Source organism: Lissotriton vulgaris, unplaced genomic scaffold (genome assembly GCF_964263255.1).
Source record: "Lissotriton vulgaris unplaced genomic scaffold, aLisVul1.2 SCAFFOLD_2561, whole genome shotgun sequence".
Classification (NCBI taxonomy): domain Eukaryota; kingdom Metazoa; phylum Chordata; class Amphibia; order Caudata; family Salamandridae; genus Lissotriton; species Lissotriton vulgaris.
The window spans coordinates 198,567-215,398 of record NW_028242038.1 but is presented as its reverse complement, the minus strand read 5'-3'; the positions used below and the strand labels follow the sequence as shown (position 1 = coordinate 215,398).

General features: G+C 47.7%; 1 protein-coding gene across 1 annotated transcript in view; it reads right to left on the bottom strand.

The window, feature by feature from the left end:
* Window positions 1-16,832, bottom strand: part of LOC147669085 (spindle and centriole-associated protein 1-like) — a gene marked incomplete at its 5' end in the record, with an annotated part of 265,959 nt that overhangs the window by 64,912 nt on the left and 184,215 nt on the right. The window contains one exon of the mRNA XM_086948236.1: window positions 8,515-8,646. Within this exon, the coding sequence (XP_086804362.1) occupies window positions 8,515-8,646 (132 nt within the window). The remainder of the gene's footprint in view (window positions 1-8,514; window positions 8,647-16,832) is intronic.

The following is a 16,832-nucleotide window of genomic DNA, read 5'->3' as shown; positions in this document are numbered from 1 at the left end:
TCGCCACTAGGAAAGCCACTTTCCACGTTAGGAACTGTATCTCACACGAGTGTAGAGGTTCAATGGGTGGTCCTATCAGTCTGGTTAGAACCACGTTCAAGTTCCAGACAGGTGAAGGTGGATGTCTTGGAGAAATCACTCGTTTGAGTCCCTCCATAAAAGCTTTAATAGCAGGAACTCTAAAGAGTGAAAGGAGTTGCCTGTTCTGAAGATAAGCCGCCACCGCAGCTAAGTGTATACGTATGGAGCTATACGCTAGATTGCATCTATGTAAATGTAACAGGTAACATATGATGTTTTGAGTAGATGCATCTAGCGGATTTATGTCATTATTGGTACAATAGATGACAAATCGTTTCCACTTCGCCGAATAGCAAACTCTGGTTGCAGGTCTTCTTGCCTCCTTGATAATGTTCATACAGTTAGGAGGCAAGTTCAGGTAACCAAACTCTATGACTTCAGGAGCCAGATCGCAAGGTTCAACTGTTTGGGATGCTGAATGTCTCCATGGCTCTGCGTTAAAAGCCTGGGTGTTAATCGCAGCCTTTGATGAGGCACCACGGAAAGGTCTAGGAACGTGGTGTACCACGGTTGCCTCGCCCATGTTGGAGCAACTAGGATGAGTGTCATGAAGTGTTGTCGCAGTTTGCGTGCCACTAGTGGTATGAGCGGGGCTGGTGGAAAAGCGTACGCAAACCTGCCTGACCAGTTCATCCATATCGCATTGCCCTGAGACTGTGGATGTGGAAACCTGGCGGCGAAGCTTTGGCATTTTGCATTTTCCCTTGTGGCGAACCGGTCTATCTCTGGGTGACCCCACTGCTGGAAGTACGGTTGTAGCACTGAGGGATGTATCTCCCACTCGTGCATCTGGTGGCAGTGTCTGCTGAGCAGATCCGCCATCTGGTTGTCCCTGCCCGGGAGGTGTTCCACCATGAGGAAGATGTTCCTCTGAATGGCCCACTTCCACATGCTTTGTGCTAGATGTGACAACTGTGGAGAGTGTGTCCCTCCCTGCTTCTGTATGTAAAACATGGCAGTCATGTTGTCCGTCCGGATCAACACGACTTTGTTGCACAGATGTACCTTGAACGCCTTCATTGCCATGAAGATTGCCATCAGTTCCAGCAGGTTGATGTGCATCTTCCTTTGCTGTGTCGTCCATAGTCCCTGCACTGTGTAATGGAGGACATGCGCTCCCCCAGCCCAGGAGAGATGCGTCGGTTGTCAGCACGATTTGTGGTACAGGCTCTTGGAACGGTCGTCCCCTTCAAAGGTTTTGTGGGTTCCACCAATGCAGAGAGTGGTATGCACGACCGGTCACCAACACTAGGCCTTTTAACTGTCCTCGAGCCTGGTTCCACTGCCGTGCTAAGCATTCTTGAAGCGGACGCATGTGTAGCCTCGCATGAGGGACTATGAAGATGCAGGAGGCCATCATGCCTATCAACTGGATAAACACCCGTGCTAGGAGCGAGTATTGGGGTCTGAATTTCTGAATCAGCAACTGAATACTGCTGATTCTTGCTGAGTTTGGCTGTGCTTTTGCTACCAGAGTGTCTATTGTCGCTCCTAGGTACTGTTGTACGTGAGCAGGTTGGAGATGAGACCTTGCGTAGTTTAATGAGAATCCGAGGCTGTGCAGGAGGTGAATAGTGTGCGACATGTGGCTGGCACATTGCTGGACCGACTTTGCCTGGATGAGCCAGTAGTCCAGATAGGGGTAGACGTCGACATGGTTTCTCCTTAGGTGCGCCGCTACTGTCGCTAGTCACTTGGTAAACACCCTGGGGGCCGTTGTCACTCCGAAAAGTAGTACCTTGAACTGGTAGTGCCGATTTTGTATGGTAAACCTGAGATACTTCCTGTGTGCAGGATGTATTGGTATGTGGAAGTACGCGTCTTTTAGGTCTAGTGTTGCGAGGAAATCTCCCTGACTGAGCAATGGTAGAACCTGCTGTAAAGTGAGCATGTGAAAATGTTCTGACAAGATGTATTGGTTTAGGGGCCTGAGGTCCAGTATTGGCCTGAGACCCGTCCTTTTTGGGAATTAAGAAGTACAGCGAGTATATCCCTGTACCTTGTTCCTGTATAGGGACGAGTTCTATGGCCCCTTTTTGCAGCATACTGATGACTTCTTGCTGCAATAAGTCTATGTGCTCTGCTGACATAGGACAGTGTCTTGGGGGTATGTTGGGTGGAGTGGAGGTTAGCTCTAGACAATAGCCGTACTGAATAAGTTGTCTCACCAACCTGACTGTGGTAATGCTCTCCCAGACTGGCAGGAACTGTTGTAATCGCCCCCCGACCGGTGTTACATGGTCCGGGGGCAGTGACAAGGCGTCACTGTTTAGTATTGGTGGAGGATCTGGTGTTGTTATTCCCCCGTCCTCTGCCTTTGCTGCTGTTGCCATGGTATCCACCTCTGTTATTTTTATTGTAGGTGGCTTGCGTGCTCCCTTTATTGTATGGAATTTGTTGTGATGCCTGGCCTCGTGTTGCTCCTCTGTTACTGGAGCGACGAAAGGAACCTCCTCTAAATTGTTGGGACTGCAAGGCACCCATGGACTTGGCTGTCTCTGTGTCTTTTTTCATCTTTTCTAAGATCGCGTCCACATCAGGACCAAAAAGATAATCTGGGTTCACAGGCTGATTTAGTAATGTGGTCTGAATCTCAGGTTTGAACCCAGAGATGCGCAACCAAGCATGCCTCCTGAGCATGACGCTTGTGTTGATGGCCCTGGCTGCAGTGTCTGCTGCGTCTAGCGCACACTTAATGGATGCGTTGGATATGAGTTTACCCTCCTGGATTAGCATCTCTGCTCCCTCCTTGTAGGCCTCAGGCAAATGTTGTAGCAGTTGCTCTAGAGTGTCATAATGTGCCCTATCGTATCTGGCTAATAGGGCCTGTGTAGTAGAAATCCTCCAGATATTAGCTGCTTGAGCAGCTACCCTTTTCCCAGAAGCTTCTAGTACTTTAGATTCTTTGTCTGGAGGAGGAGCATCACCCGTAGTTTGTGAGTTGGCACACTTACGAGCATTTGACACCACCAAAGAGTCTAACGGCAGCTGTCCCTTAATATATGTAGGGTCCACAGGCGCCGGTCTGTATTTCCTTTCAATCCTGGGGTTAATAACCCTTGCCCGAGTGGTTTCCTTGAAAATGTCCCCTGCGTGTTTAAGGACACCCTTTAGCATTGGCAACGTTTTAACAGATTTCTCTGAAGTGGAGAATGTGTCAAACAGGAAGTCCTCTTCAACTGGGTCAGCATGCATGTCCACATCATGATGTAGCGCTGCCCTTTCAATTAAAGCGTTGAACGCAGCTGTATCTTCCGTTGGTGAAGTTTTCACAGGATAAGAGGGAGTATCAGGAATAGTCTGTGATTCCCCCTGGTCAGCAGGGTCTATCCAGGCTTGAGTTTGGTCATCCTGATCATTGTCCGCAGGGTAATTATATTGTTCATCATCATCATACCCATATCCTCAGTAGTGGGTGTGGGTGAATATGCCGAAGTGTCCTGGCCATATTACCTCACAGTCTCAAAAAGGACAGGTGATTTTGCAAAATCCCTTTTCTTTTTGAGTGGAATTTTGTATGATTCCAAAGTATTTTCTGATCTGATTTTCCTCTGATAAATAGTAAGTTTACCAGATTCTGAGTCAATATGTAACTTGGACTGGTCATAACGTCCTCTTCCAGAGAATGACTCCTTTTTCCCCAATGACACCTGTTTGGGGGTTTCGACCCCATGTTTTGGATCGAGCGCCTTGGGGCGTGCAGTTGGTGGTAGTTGGTGGTAGTCCGAATTTGATCGGTGGCATAGTGTCTTTAGACAGACTGACCTTCTTCGGCGCCGGCGTCAATGTAGGCCCGACCGACTTTGCCTTTTCGCCAATAACTTCTTGGGCGTGCGCCGACTTTGGTGCTTGTGGCGTCGGAGGCGCACTCTTCTGCCTCGACTCAACGTCCTTCGAGGCGCTTTTGGCTTTCGACTCGAGGCCTTTGACAAGCTGTGGTCTGTCGACCTAATGCTTCGGATCGAGACCCTTGCGAGACTCGAGTCCCTTGTTTGTGTCGCTGTCTATCAACGTCGACTTCTTCGGTTCGACGTGCTTGGTTTTAATGGCGGACTTTAGCGCCCCGATCTTCGGTTCAACACTCTTTACTTTCGACACCGCAGGGTCGTCGACACCTGATTTCTTCGTCGACTCCGATGGATTCGAGGTTTTCGACCCGAAGACTGTTTTCAGCACTTTCGGTTTCGTTATTGGCTCGATGGCTTTCGGTTTCGGTTTGAGTAGTGGAACCGATGGCACATGTGATGTTTTCTTAGCCGGGCCTTGACGCGGGGCTATAGAAAGTTGTTCATGATCTCGGCTAAGGCCTTCTGGCAATGCCTCGACCTAAGCCTTTGAAAGTCTTTGAGTGTCTGTTTCGGGCCCTGTACCCATTGTTGGGCCTGTTGCATCGCTCGAGTCGTCATCAACGTCTCCGATGGGGGATACGTTGCCCTTACCTCGACGACGTTTTCATATTCGACGTGGTCTTCGTCTTCCTCATAATAGTTGGAGCCATGCTCTGAACCGGGATCCGACTGCTGTTCTGGATCCTCTTTGTCGACGACCTCATCGTCGTCTTCATCAAAGATGTTCACCGGGTCGGGCGCTGGCCTCGACATCGTTTGCCTCGCTGCGTGTCGGAGTCTAAGTGTCTTCTTCGACCTGAATCGAGCACAAGCTAGACAGTTGTTCTCGTCGTGCTCCGGTGATAAGAACTTGTTGCACACCGGGTGTACATCGATGTGCGGGTACTTAGAGTTACAGAGGGGGCATCGTTTGAACGGGCTCCGTTCCATCGACTATCAGGCCTCCGGTGTCGAAAAGGCCATGCGGCTCTCTTTGACGTCCTGCTCAAGAAAACTGGAACAAGAACTCGGCACCGATCGAAACAATACCGACGACCCCGAAGGCCTTTAGGCCTTTAGAAAGTTTCCGAAATTGAGTAAAGAAAAGTATATCCGAACCCAATGGCGGAAAAAAACATCTGAGGATGGAGAGGATGCCCATGCGCACTGTAGTCCGGGGGAGGAGCCACCTATTTCGTGATACTTCGAAGACTCTTCCAGGACAACAATGTGCAATCATCCGCACCCAACACTAGGCAGCGATCTATGCACAGATATGAATTCAGCAGCCCACATGCCTCGAACCATCTTTATTTATTTTTACTTACCTTGCTAACTTAGCCGGCAATTCGGAGGCTCCATGGTAGCAGCAGAGCAGGAATCTGGCACTGATCATTGAAATCCGCAAGGCATGCTTCCCAACAAGGAGCCAGAGAGCAGCAAGGCCAGGTTTCAAATAGGAAGACCCACCTCAATGCCTCTTCTAGCTTCTTGATAGGACTGGCGGCGCATCCCTAAAAAAAGCTGGGATAGTGCTGGGGAACCTGCACCTGCTGCTTGCTCTTTGTGGTGTTTCATTTGCTTTAGAGATGCACTGATGTGTGCCCTAAGTGGTACACTTTAGCAAATATACTGTGCTGCCTGATGCATTTACAGTACGTCTGCTAAATAAAGTGCATTGCGCCTGTGTGAGGGGATCATACTTGAACTACACCCTTAAACATGCATCATCCAGCTACAGAGTGTTTTATTTTTAAACAATATTCTGTAGCTGGATCACGCCTCATGCCCCCTCCTCCTGTCATCTGGATACCAGCTCAAGACATAGCAGTGTTCATGAAAACATGAAACTTGTGTTCTCATGAACACTAAGTAATTCAAAAATGCACAGGGAGATAACAGGACACAGGGGGCTGCACTCTGAAGGCCCGTATAAAAAGCCAGTGCTGCTTGCCAAAAAAGGTCTGGCTGTCAAACCAAATCAGGTCTGAAAGTCAAAGGGCAAAGGCAGAGTATAAGCTTGCACTATGGCACAAAATGCAGTGGACCTAAGACAACATGGTTGGACTGTCGAAAGGCATATCTAGGATACTGGCTTGTACTTTGGGACGAAATGTAGTGGACCTTAGGCAACCTTGTCTTTTTGGCAAAAACAGCATAACAGTTCAATGGATACATCAATGAGGGAGGCTGATATATTCGCCCTTCCATTTACAGCAGCCTTACACTCTGCCTTCCTATTCTCGGGTACCAGATTAATGAGCGGGAAATACCATGCCACATTTGGTGGTCAGATCACCTAGAATGGCCAAGTCATTTCCCACTTGGCCCCTGTCACTGCTATAAAACTGACTCTATGCCAAGATGATGAATGAACCTCCCATCACTATCCAGAGGGCCTGCTTCAACAACAATAAATGGCTTGGGTTGTCCAGGTAGACATGCCGGTGCAGAATGTGGCGCTCTGTATTGTTTCTCAAGGTGTTCTACCACTGCTTGCACTGTAGCCGATGACTGCATGAGTTTGGGACCTTCGATCCACACAAATTCCAATACTTGGATCGATTTGGTAATCTTGGTGGGATGTTCTATAAATTCATATAATACGTGCAGCTGCTCCAGAGATGACAATAGGAAGGTCAACATTTTTGGCTGCTAACTTTGGTAAGCCATTGAAAAGAGCAATGCCGGCTGGCAGAGTCTGAGCAGGAGGAGTCACCTTCTTTAAGCAAAATGTAGTGATTTTGTTCTTCCTCACCGTTGTGTCCACCATCCTTCCTCCTGTCCTTCTTCCATCACTCCACCCTTCTCCTTATCCAACCATAATTCTTGATCAGACTTTGAAAATCTTTGCTCTCTCCATATCCCTAGGCTTTGGAGTGAAAGGAGGAGGAGTCAGGCTTGCTGTGGCTGGTGGTGGCGAAAGAGGAGGAGGCAGTAACGGTGGATGTAGTAGCCCAGGACGTCCTTGCAGAGGACAGAGCTGCAGTTGTTTTGGGATCAGCTTTTGGAGAGTCTGTATGATCTACTGCAACCTCGATATGAAGTCAGCCAGTATCTGCATTATCGGAGGCTCACTGTAGTGATGACTTCGTTCAGTAAGGAGTATCCTAACTTTTTAGACGATCTTCAGACACGAAAATATGTGAGGCCTGTTAGTCGTTGACGGAATCTTTTACCTCAGATTTTCACCTTCAGGGGCAAATGTGAAAGAGCTTGTGTTGGAAAAGGCATTTGAATTGTCAATGGGGTAGTCATCGAGGATGATGCTACTAGAGAAGTCCTCTATTGACTCATCATCAACAATGGGGTTGATGCTGGCCGCTGACGGCATAGTCATCAACAATAGTCTGACCATTGATGGTACCATTGTGAACTGGAGTTTTGTCGAGGACAGGATGTTGCAAGATTACTTTGATGGTGAGGTGGTCTTCGACAACAGGACATCAAAAAATATGGATATTGATGTCTCTTTCTGCGCAGGCAGATCCATTCCTTATTTTGATGCTGTCTATGAGGAAAGGTTGGACTTTTATTTAGAGGAGGTGGCTGCAGGTGCTTCAACAGTAAACTCAAATTTAGGAAACTCCACATGCCTTCTTTCTTGCACCATCTTTGTGTGATATAAGTGGCACTTTTCACAGAATTAGGACTAGGAAGGTGGCATCCCTTTTCTTTAGAAGATAAAGGCCAAACCTCCTTCTCAGGCGTTAAACATCTTGGAACAAAAAGTCTTATAACTGTTGAAGCAAAACACTTTATGAGATGGATAAAGGCAATAAATGTATTAATATTGCAAGCCATCTATACAAGTCATTTTTCCTTTTCTGTCATAGTGGCAGTTGACACTTGGAAAAGTCCACCTGGGCCAGAAAGTGGATAACATTCCACAAAACCTCAAAAACAACTTTCAGTTTGTAAAAGCTGTAGTTGAAGCTGGCTGAAGTCCAGGAAAGCAAAATAGAGGTCAGGATGTAGGAAAAATAAGGTCAAATACAGGGGAGAAAAGAGCTCTTCCCAGGGACTTCCTCATAGACGACATATAGTTGAAATACAAACTATATGGCCGCTAAGGGGGTAAGGGGGGGGGGGGGGGAGTAGAGAGGTCAGCACTACCACTTCACTGGCTGAAGTTTGGGTTCTTTCAAATTAGGTGAATAGTTACAAAATCAACACTGTTGTTGGGCCTATAGCCATTTTAACACCGTTTACTGATACTTGGTAACCACAATTCCCATGCTGCTGACAGGAAATGATTCCAGCATGTGAATCTTCGAGAGATCTAATGCAGGAGAACTGAAGGTTCAGTGCAAGGCACTGGTACCACTTCTGTATTATGTCATCTTTATTTTCACTCACCCAACCCAGTGTGACACCCAGAGACATATAGGGTGCCCCAACGGGACTGTGGGTGCTTGGAAAGCAAGATGTGCAGTCCCAGCTAGTGGATTGCAGATTACAAAAAAGATCTAGAGAGAGAAAAGTCACATAACATCATGTAACAGAATGTAATGCCCGGACAAGCAACCAAGGGACAATGAGCAACACAACCGATGTAAAGCACAAACCCTGTCCCAGGCCAAGGGAGTGCAACACAATACTGTACCTGCTGAAAAGTGTTTTCTTGGCGCAGAGCCATTATCTCTCCTGTTAATGCATCGATCAGCAACCGATGGTCATTTAGCTCTTCTTCAAGACGTTTCCGGTCTTCTAGCTCCCTCTTCAGATGCATTTCGCCCTGGCAATGCAACAGAATCACATGTGCGTATTTATTTGTGATTTACATGTATTAGTTTGCATGTTTGAGTAGCAGGGAGATATGAAGCACAGTAAAGATGAGCGCACAACATGGTTAAAAACAAATCATAAACCTCAGCTTCAATCAATTACAGTACAAATTCCATCTTTAATCTTAACACACTCAGTCCATAGTTTCTTTAAAAGGTAGACTACAGCAAGCAGATAATGTCCTCCTGTGACCCCCAACTTATTTAAGGTGCATTAGTGATAGCAAATAACATACATTATGAACCGGGAACCGTTTGCTTATCCTCCAAGCTGCACATGCAACATGTGCCAAGAACATACGGACAACCACAAGCAGGAAGATCTCAAACATGGAAATCACAATATCCCTCTTTTTACCACACAAGGGGTACAGTGAAAAAAAACACACAACACCATCTGTCACTCTGACTGTAACAAATGTACGACCACCAGTGGCCAGCTCTTGCTCAGACATGAAGCTAGCCAACTGCCTGGATTTCACATATTGCTAGGTGTGAGGAGCTCTTGGGCCACCCAAGTGTCATCAGCAGTGTTACACAGTCTAGCTTTATTTGACGTATGCTGGACCTGGCCCATTTTGCGGGGTCACCTCTAGTAAGTCAGTACTATATTATGTTTGATTAATTTAAATCTTACATAAACTAAACATTAAAACAATCACTATGCCACTCAAATAAAAAGAGTACAAGGAAATAAACAACCAGTTATAAATCTCTAAAATCCAATGTTATATTCCAGTTGCTCGACAGCGTCACATTTTGGGTGGGCATAAGATCATTTTACTATGACATTAACAACAACCATGTAATGCAATATATACATAGGGGAAATGTTGATCAACACAACCAGTGAAGAGGCAGGTGTTGGGGGTTATGGGGGTCAAGCTCTCCTGGCCACCAACAACTGGGATCTGGAGAGTGTTTAGCCCCAAAGAAGTGGATTTCTCTTTTATTGGGATTTAATTAAAGACATTTATTGTCCTTCTATTTAGCTACACCTCTCAAATAGCAGTTTAAGAAGTTAAAGCATCCTCTTTATTCTCTTGAAATAACATAAGAAGTTGGGTATCATCAGCATATCAAATCTTTTATACCCCAGGATTCAATAAGGCGGGCCTAGGCGCCAAGTATATGTTGAATAAAGTAGGGCTTAAAGCGGAGCACTATGGGACACCATAACGAATTTTTTTTGCAGTAGCTGTGAATGGCAGGAGACAAACCCCCTATCGCCTGTTCTCCAGGACTGATTGTAGCCAGGCCGCTAAAATCGGATGGGACAGCATATCAATTGCAGAAGATAGATCGAGTAAAACCACCATAGTAAAGAGGCCCTGATCTAGATTGAATTTAACATGCTAAGAGACTTAACAGGACAGAATCGGCGCTGAAACCCTGACGAAAGGCAGATTGAGAGTCATGCAAAAGACTATTGTTCTTTTTAAAAAATGAGTTAGTTTTTATTGACTAGCTTCTTCAAAATCTTAGAGGCTGCTGGCCGAAGTGAGATTGCGTAGAATGGTTGGATCCACATTTGATTTCTTTAATAGGGAAAGAGTAGAGCTTGTTCCCACAGCCTAGTGACTGTATCAGTCTCAAGAGACTTATTCAGGATATTATTCAACACTGAATTCATGGCAGTGGGATACAAGCTTTAAAATGAGAGAAGGGCATGGGTCAAGAGAGGAAACTGATTTACATTTAGCCAGGTCATTGACCAAATCCTCAGCTATATAGGATTAAAAGTTGATAAAGAAGGTCAGGGATAGAGCTCAGAGCAAATAGCCCGTGTACTGCTTGGATTTTCTCATGAAAGAAATTTGAGAGATCGTCACAAAGTGCACCCGAAGGAAACATTTTATTTTCCATGGCCACAGAAGATAACAAGCAATTACAATGCAATGGTCTCGTCATTATTAAAGGTAGAGCTATTGGCATTGCTCATGACTTTCTTTTTTTAATCCTAAATAAATGGCATTGTCATTTACATTGACAATAGCTTAATCGTTAAATAAATGACATTGTCATTTACAATGCCAATAGCTTAATCGCTCGCAAATGCATGACCTACTGCATTTACACCCACACAGAGCCACACACACAAAGCCACCGACACACACACAGAGCCACCTACACAGAGCCACCCTCACACAGACAGAGCCATCCACACATGGAGCCACCTACAAAAAAAGCTATCGACACAGAGCCCCCACACACACAGAGCCTCACCACACACACAGAGCCCCCCCACACACACAGAGCCCCCCCACACACACAGAGCCCCACACACACACAGAGCCCCCCCACCCACACACACACAGCGCCCCCTGATGGAGCAGATTTCATCTGCAGTCAGGCATTGTTTTATTTTTTGTGATTCAGACAGACTGCATTTAAATTGCCACACACATTTTGGTGCAAGTTAAAAACATGGCACATGAAAAACATGAAAGTGAGGCCTATTTGGTCTGAAATGCTTTTGCTGAATTAACATGTGTTTTTGCAGTGTAGAGAAAAGTGGCCTTTTTAGCTTTGAAGATTAATAGAATGTGTGTCTCTCTTCCCAGATCATCCCTTGCAGTCTAAATGTACTATTTCTGTCTTAAGAGACTTTGACTTGTTGCATATTTTGATAAATATTTTCAGTTAATAACACCTCTTTTTATAACGTGTGTGAATTAATAATGCACCAAACACTACACAGGGGGCTAAATGCTTTTTTTGCATGAAAAGCTATTTAAAACACTAAAGCATGTTGCTGTGTGTGTTGTATTAACTGTGTGCGCTATATTAACTGTGTGTGCTTTTAAATTTTACACTAAAGCATAAAAATGCTATGTTGTACTTTGCACATTTATTTTGCATGTTGTCATAAATAATAGCAAAGCTGCTTTACACTAATAGCTTGGCTAGGTAAACATTTATACGCGGTATTAGTATGGAGTTGGGAAACATAATGGGCTGATTTACATGAAATTAATATTCTATTTGTGTTTGTTTTATTTTTGGACCTACCATTAAATGGCTGCCTGTGAAACCAGCAAGGCTATGGCTTGCTTTGAAAGAGAAGAGAGCATGCGCAGACACCAGATTGACTCAAACTGCGAAAGGAGTCAAGGACATCTTGAACTGTACATTCTTGTGACTGTGCCAATGTACCAGTTAGTTAAAAGTATCCATCTGACTGCACTGTGGAAGGAAGGAAGGATGGATGAATTAGAATGAAACATTTTTTCTAGTAAATGATGCAAACGTTTATAAATGTATTAAATCATTTGCGCTTCTTTTGTTAAAACTGGTAAAGTCAGGTTTTTAGAATGAGTCAGGGTAGTGAGAACTCATGCCATCATGTCTGACCAATCACGTACAGGTTTTCCAGAAAGATGCTACATCTTTGTGTAGTCTGCCAAAATTTTGTGTATAAATATTGACCTCTCCGGATGAGGGGCTGGCTTTTTCTCAGCTCAGCTGGCTTCTTGCTCATTTTGGCTCAGGCTTTGCTTCATTCTATGGGTTAGGTACGAGATCGTAACGGGTGCAGCCTGGGGCGTCCGAGGAGAGTCAAGGGGAGGGTTTTTGCTGCCACGTCATATTTTGGCACTGCAGGCCACATTCCTTCGAGGTCTGGGGAAGGAGGGGCTGTCTCCCTCCTTGTTTGCTCTTTAGACACAAAGATGCACAGAGCAGCAACAGATAGAAAGGCTCTTTAGATTTAGAGGCTACATTTTAAGTTTATGCTTTGACTAATTAATTAGGTCTGTAAAGAGTTATTTGACTTATGCATTTATTTCTCTTAATGGGAGATTTTTGCAAACTATTTGATTTTTGATTAGCCTTGCAAGACTGTTTTTCTTAAAAACTCCTTAAGAGTTTTGAATGACATTTTGTGCCACATTTTCTTTCCTATATGTAATGCTTTTATGCAGACTGTAATATGTTCTGTATTAATGCTATTTTTCCTGTTTTCCAAATTCTGTAACCTGATTGATATTTTACTAATGAATAAAGGGTCAGAGAAAATTAACTTTTGACTAGAAAATAAAACCCTTTAAATACTCAACAACTCTCTTTATTGGCTTTAAATAATAATTGCACTTTTTGACTGTTCATCTTTATTTAAAGTCTCCTGAAGGTAATACATGGTGTGAAGGGCCCAACACCTTTTGAGCGGTAAATTAGAGGTAGCATGAAGGTTTTGCATTGAGAAACTACCAGAAGAAATTACCGCTCAATCAGCCAGAGCCCCCCCCCCACACACAGAGGTCCCCCACACACACACAGAGCCCCCCACACACACACAGCCCCCCACACCCACACAGAGCCCCCCCCACACACAAAGCCCCCCCCCACACACACAGACCCCCCCACACACACACACAGAGCCTCCCCCACACACACACAGAGCCTCCACACTACAAATCCCATGACAATCGCTACCACCACTCAGAGCCTGCTGGTATGACCCACACTTCCAGGATTCCCAATCTGCATACAGCTCCTTGGTGCAACAGTAATCCCTGCTCCGCCACACTGCAACACGCCTTCAGGCCTCGACAAGAGGTAGGAACGCGCTGTAGAAATGAGGTGGAAACAGTCAAAGCTGACAATCAGACAGGTGCTGGCTGGGCCACAGAATAAAAGACTAAACGCAACGTCACTTCAATGGACCCCACCAGGAGCAGTAACATCAGAGCAACCAGACATGGGGGCGTGGCTTGGACGCCGATGGCGGCGGTCGCCTGAAAGCTCGGCTCCGAGACCGAGACCGCAATTATCCTGAATTCCGAGGGACACGGGCGCCCCGACCCCCCCCAAACTGAAGAGCGCGGTGAGGCAGACTCGGGAGACACCTGAAGAGCCCCGGGAAACAACTGGCCGAGAAAGAATTCGGAGCTGCGAAGTGAGCGGAGCGGAGCTCAAGATGGCGCCCGCTTCGTCTCTATAGGCCCGGAGAGAGCCACGGACCTGAGGAGATCGCCGTCTCCGAGCTCATCATCCTCTCTACACTTTTCCCTTCAGAGGAGCGGCGCTGCGTCTGGCTGCCCGGGGGGCTACGGACACCGGAGACCCTCCTGGCTGACTTCCGCCGAGATTGCTGGTCACTCCGCAGGCACTGCGGAGGCCCTGAGTGCCGGAGGGCGTAGCTGGAGGCGCCAAGCTGCCCAGAGCGGAGCGGACTTACTCCGTCTCGATCCTGAAGCTAACAGCGAGCGTGCTCGGCGTCATTGAGTCCGGACCCCCTCAGGTCCTGCGGGACATAGTGAGCGGCTGAACAACACTCGGACTGACTGCCGGAGGCTCGGCGAGATCGGTGGTTGAGGACGGAGGCCTGACCCGAGTTTGGCAGGGCACCATTTCCTGGCGGTGATCGCTCCTTCTTCCCCCCCCTCTGCTTGCTCCTGGAGACGAGGTCGCGGCTAACCAACTGGTGGGGGAGCCCCGTGCCACTACGCTGGGTTCGGTTGATGGCCTACGGTGACACAGACCCACAGCCGGCACCCAGAGACATTTTTCTGAAACCTCTCCCTGGCTGGACGTCTGTTGAGCTCCCCACCGGAGGGCACGGTTGTCATGGGGAAGCCAAAGGGAGCTAAAGGTGGCACTCAGGCCGTCTCGGACACGGAGGCTCCTGACAAAGACGACCGGCTAAACCCGGAGAGATAGGAGGGCCCTCACCTACAGCAACAACTCGATAGGATCCTGGAGGCGATCGCAGATACACGATCGGCCTTACAAGACATTGCTCAGGTCGCGACGAGTTTGGGCCTGCTCAGAGCGGACCATGGTAAGCTCTCAGACAGGGTCAAAGAAGTGGAGAGCTCGGTGAAAATCTTGGAACCCGCGCAAAAGACCCTGGCCGCTACCATGAAAGATGCCCTATCCCGGATTGGGGATTTGGAGAGAAGAGCGGAGGACGCGGAAGGGCGTAACAGGAGGAATAACATCCGCGTGGTGGGCCTACCGGAGAAGATTGAAAATGGCGACCTGGTGACCTATCTAGAGAATTGGCTCCGTACTGTGGTGGTGCCTGAGGGGCTCTCCTCCTTCTACACCTTGGAGCGGGCACACAGGGTGCCGGCCAAGCCTCCACAACAGGGCCGATCTCCACGTCTGGTGGTGGCGCGACTACTGCACTTTCGGGACAGAGATCTCCTCCTCAACGCCGCCAGGCACAACGGACCGTACCAGGTCGAGAACAGTCAAGTGAACATTTTTCCAGACTACACCTACGAGACCCAGCGAAAGCGGGCCTACTTCCTGGCGATCAAACGGGAGTTGCGGAGCGAAGGCATTCAGTACTCCCTGCTGTTTCCGGCGAAACGCCGCATTATCCTAGACGGCACGACCAAATTCTTTGAAAACCCAGAGGATGTATGCAGCTGGCTTGAGTTATACAGAGCCGGCAAAGATGGCTTTGGTTCCTCCTTCCAATCCACATCGGAAGCTGGACGTCAGCGGAGAATTCGGAGCCGCCGTGGTAGATCGGGCAGACCCTCGACGGTGGAAACCGCGGCGGAGCGGCGAGGGGTGTTGGAGATGGTTTCCAATTTGTCTGGCTCCCAAGGCGGACCCATCACGGAAGACTCGGAGCCTGGCGGAGGTGGGGGCCAATCGGACACAGAGGACTCTGAGACTGACAGTGTGAACTTACCTGTGATTACCCCTGATTCAGCAGAAGGCCTACTGGATGGGCAGGGATGAACTCGGGTGAGCTAGTTCCAGTTGGGTGAGAGAACATGGCGGAGGGTGGGGGGGACCCTGGCGGGAGCTGCTAGGCCATTGATTACTGGGTTGGTTGGGGTAGCACCTTCTTCCTGACCTCCATGATCTGGAGCTCGGTCAAGTCTCGGCAGCATTGAGACTCGGTGATCCCCTATCGGCGCTCGACCCCCACCTGCAGCGGCTACCGTCGGGTTGGTTGGGGGGGGGGGGGTTTCTAAGGGTACAGTTTGGATGGGAACTAGATGGCACTATTTGGGACCTGTTCTGGGGAGGGTGGGGGGGGGAGTGTGAGGCAGGGGGAAGTTCTGTTGTTGTTGGGGGGGGGGGAGACCGCCATTGGTGTGAAGCTAACTGTAAAACTGTTTATATCTGAGCATTGCTGGGGGAAACTGGATGAGACACCATGGGACAATGGCTGATTTCACTCATTTGAAATGTATCACTTGGAATGTGCGGGGCCTTCACACCATGTCCAGACGGCATAAGATCCACGCTTACCTAGTGCGCAGAGGGGTACAGATTGCACTGCTACAGGAGACACTCCTTACTAAGTCAGAAGGACTGGCGCTACAGCGTAGGTGGAGAGGGCAGGTATACTGCCCCACATACTCAGCTTACGCGAGAGGGGTGTTGATCTGGGTGCGGGCCGGGGTACCCCTACAGGTTACTAAATCCGTGGTGGATCCAGAGGGACGATTCGTGGCAATTTCCGGCACATTGGGGGGCAGAGCTCTGAACATTTGTTGCATTTATGCACCTAATGTGGACCAACTCACTTTTTTGACCGCGCTGTCGGGCTCCCTGGCCCATTTCCTGTCGGGTTCCCTCTTGATGGGAGGATTAATTCGGTGGTGGACTATGGTTACCCCCAACTTTTTGCCTGGTGTTTTGCTGGTTTTTCGACTTAGTTGACCTGGGACCCTGCTATTCAGGGCCACAGGCCTACTGCTCTCTCTGTAAAATGGATTCCATGTACCTTAGGTACATATCTAATTGGATACTGGGCCACCTTATCAGTCCCTGTACAGTGTACTATAGGTACCCAGGGCATAGGTGTACCCAGGGCCTACCAGGGGCTGCAGCATGTATTATGCCACCCCTGGCTGGCCATCTAAATCTGACACAACTGGCTGCACAACAGCTGGGGCAAGGTGGTGTAAACACCCTTAGCTTTAGATATAGTATTCCTATATCTAACCCTAAAATGGACACATATATTCCTATCAGTCACTCCTATGGCAGGCCTTATCAATCCTGAAGGCAGAGTTCTTGGAATTATGTGAGATGGTGCTCTGGCATGAGCTGAGCCCGTTTGCAGCTTGCGGAACCAAGTCCTAATAGCTGTTCCATGATAACGCGTACCATATACTCTTAAGTGCATTATAATCCTCGCAGTTATTTGCTATCTTTGGTATCG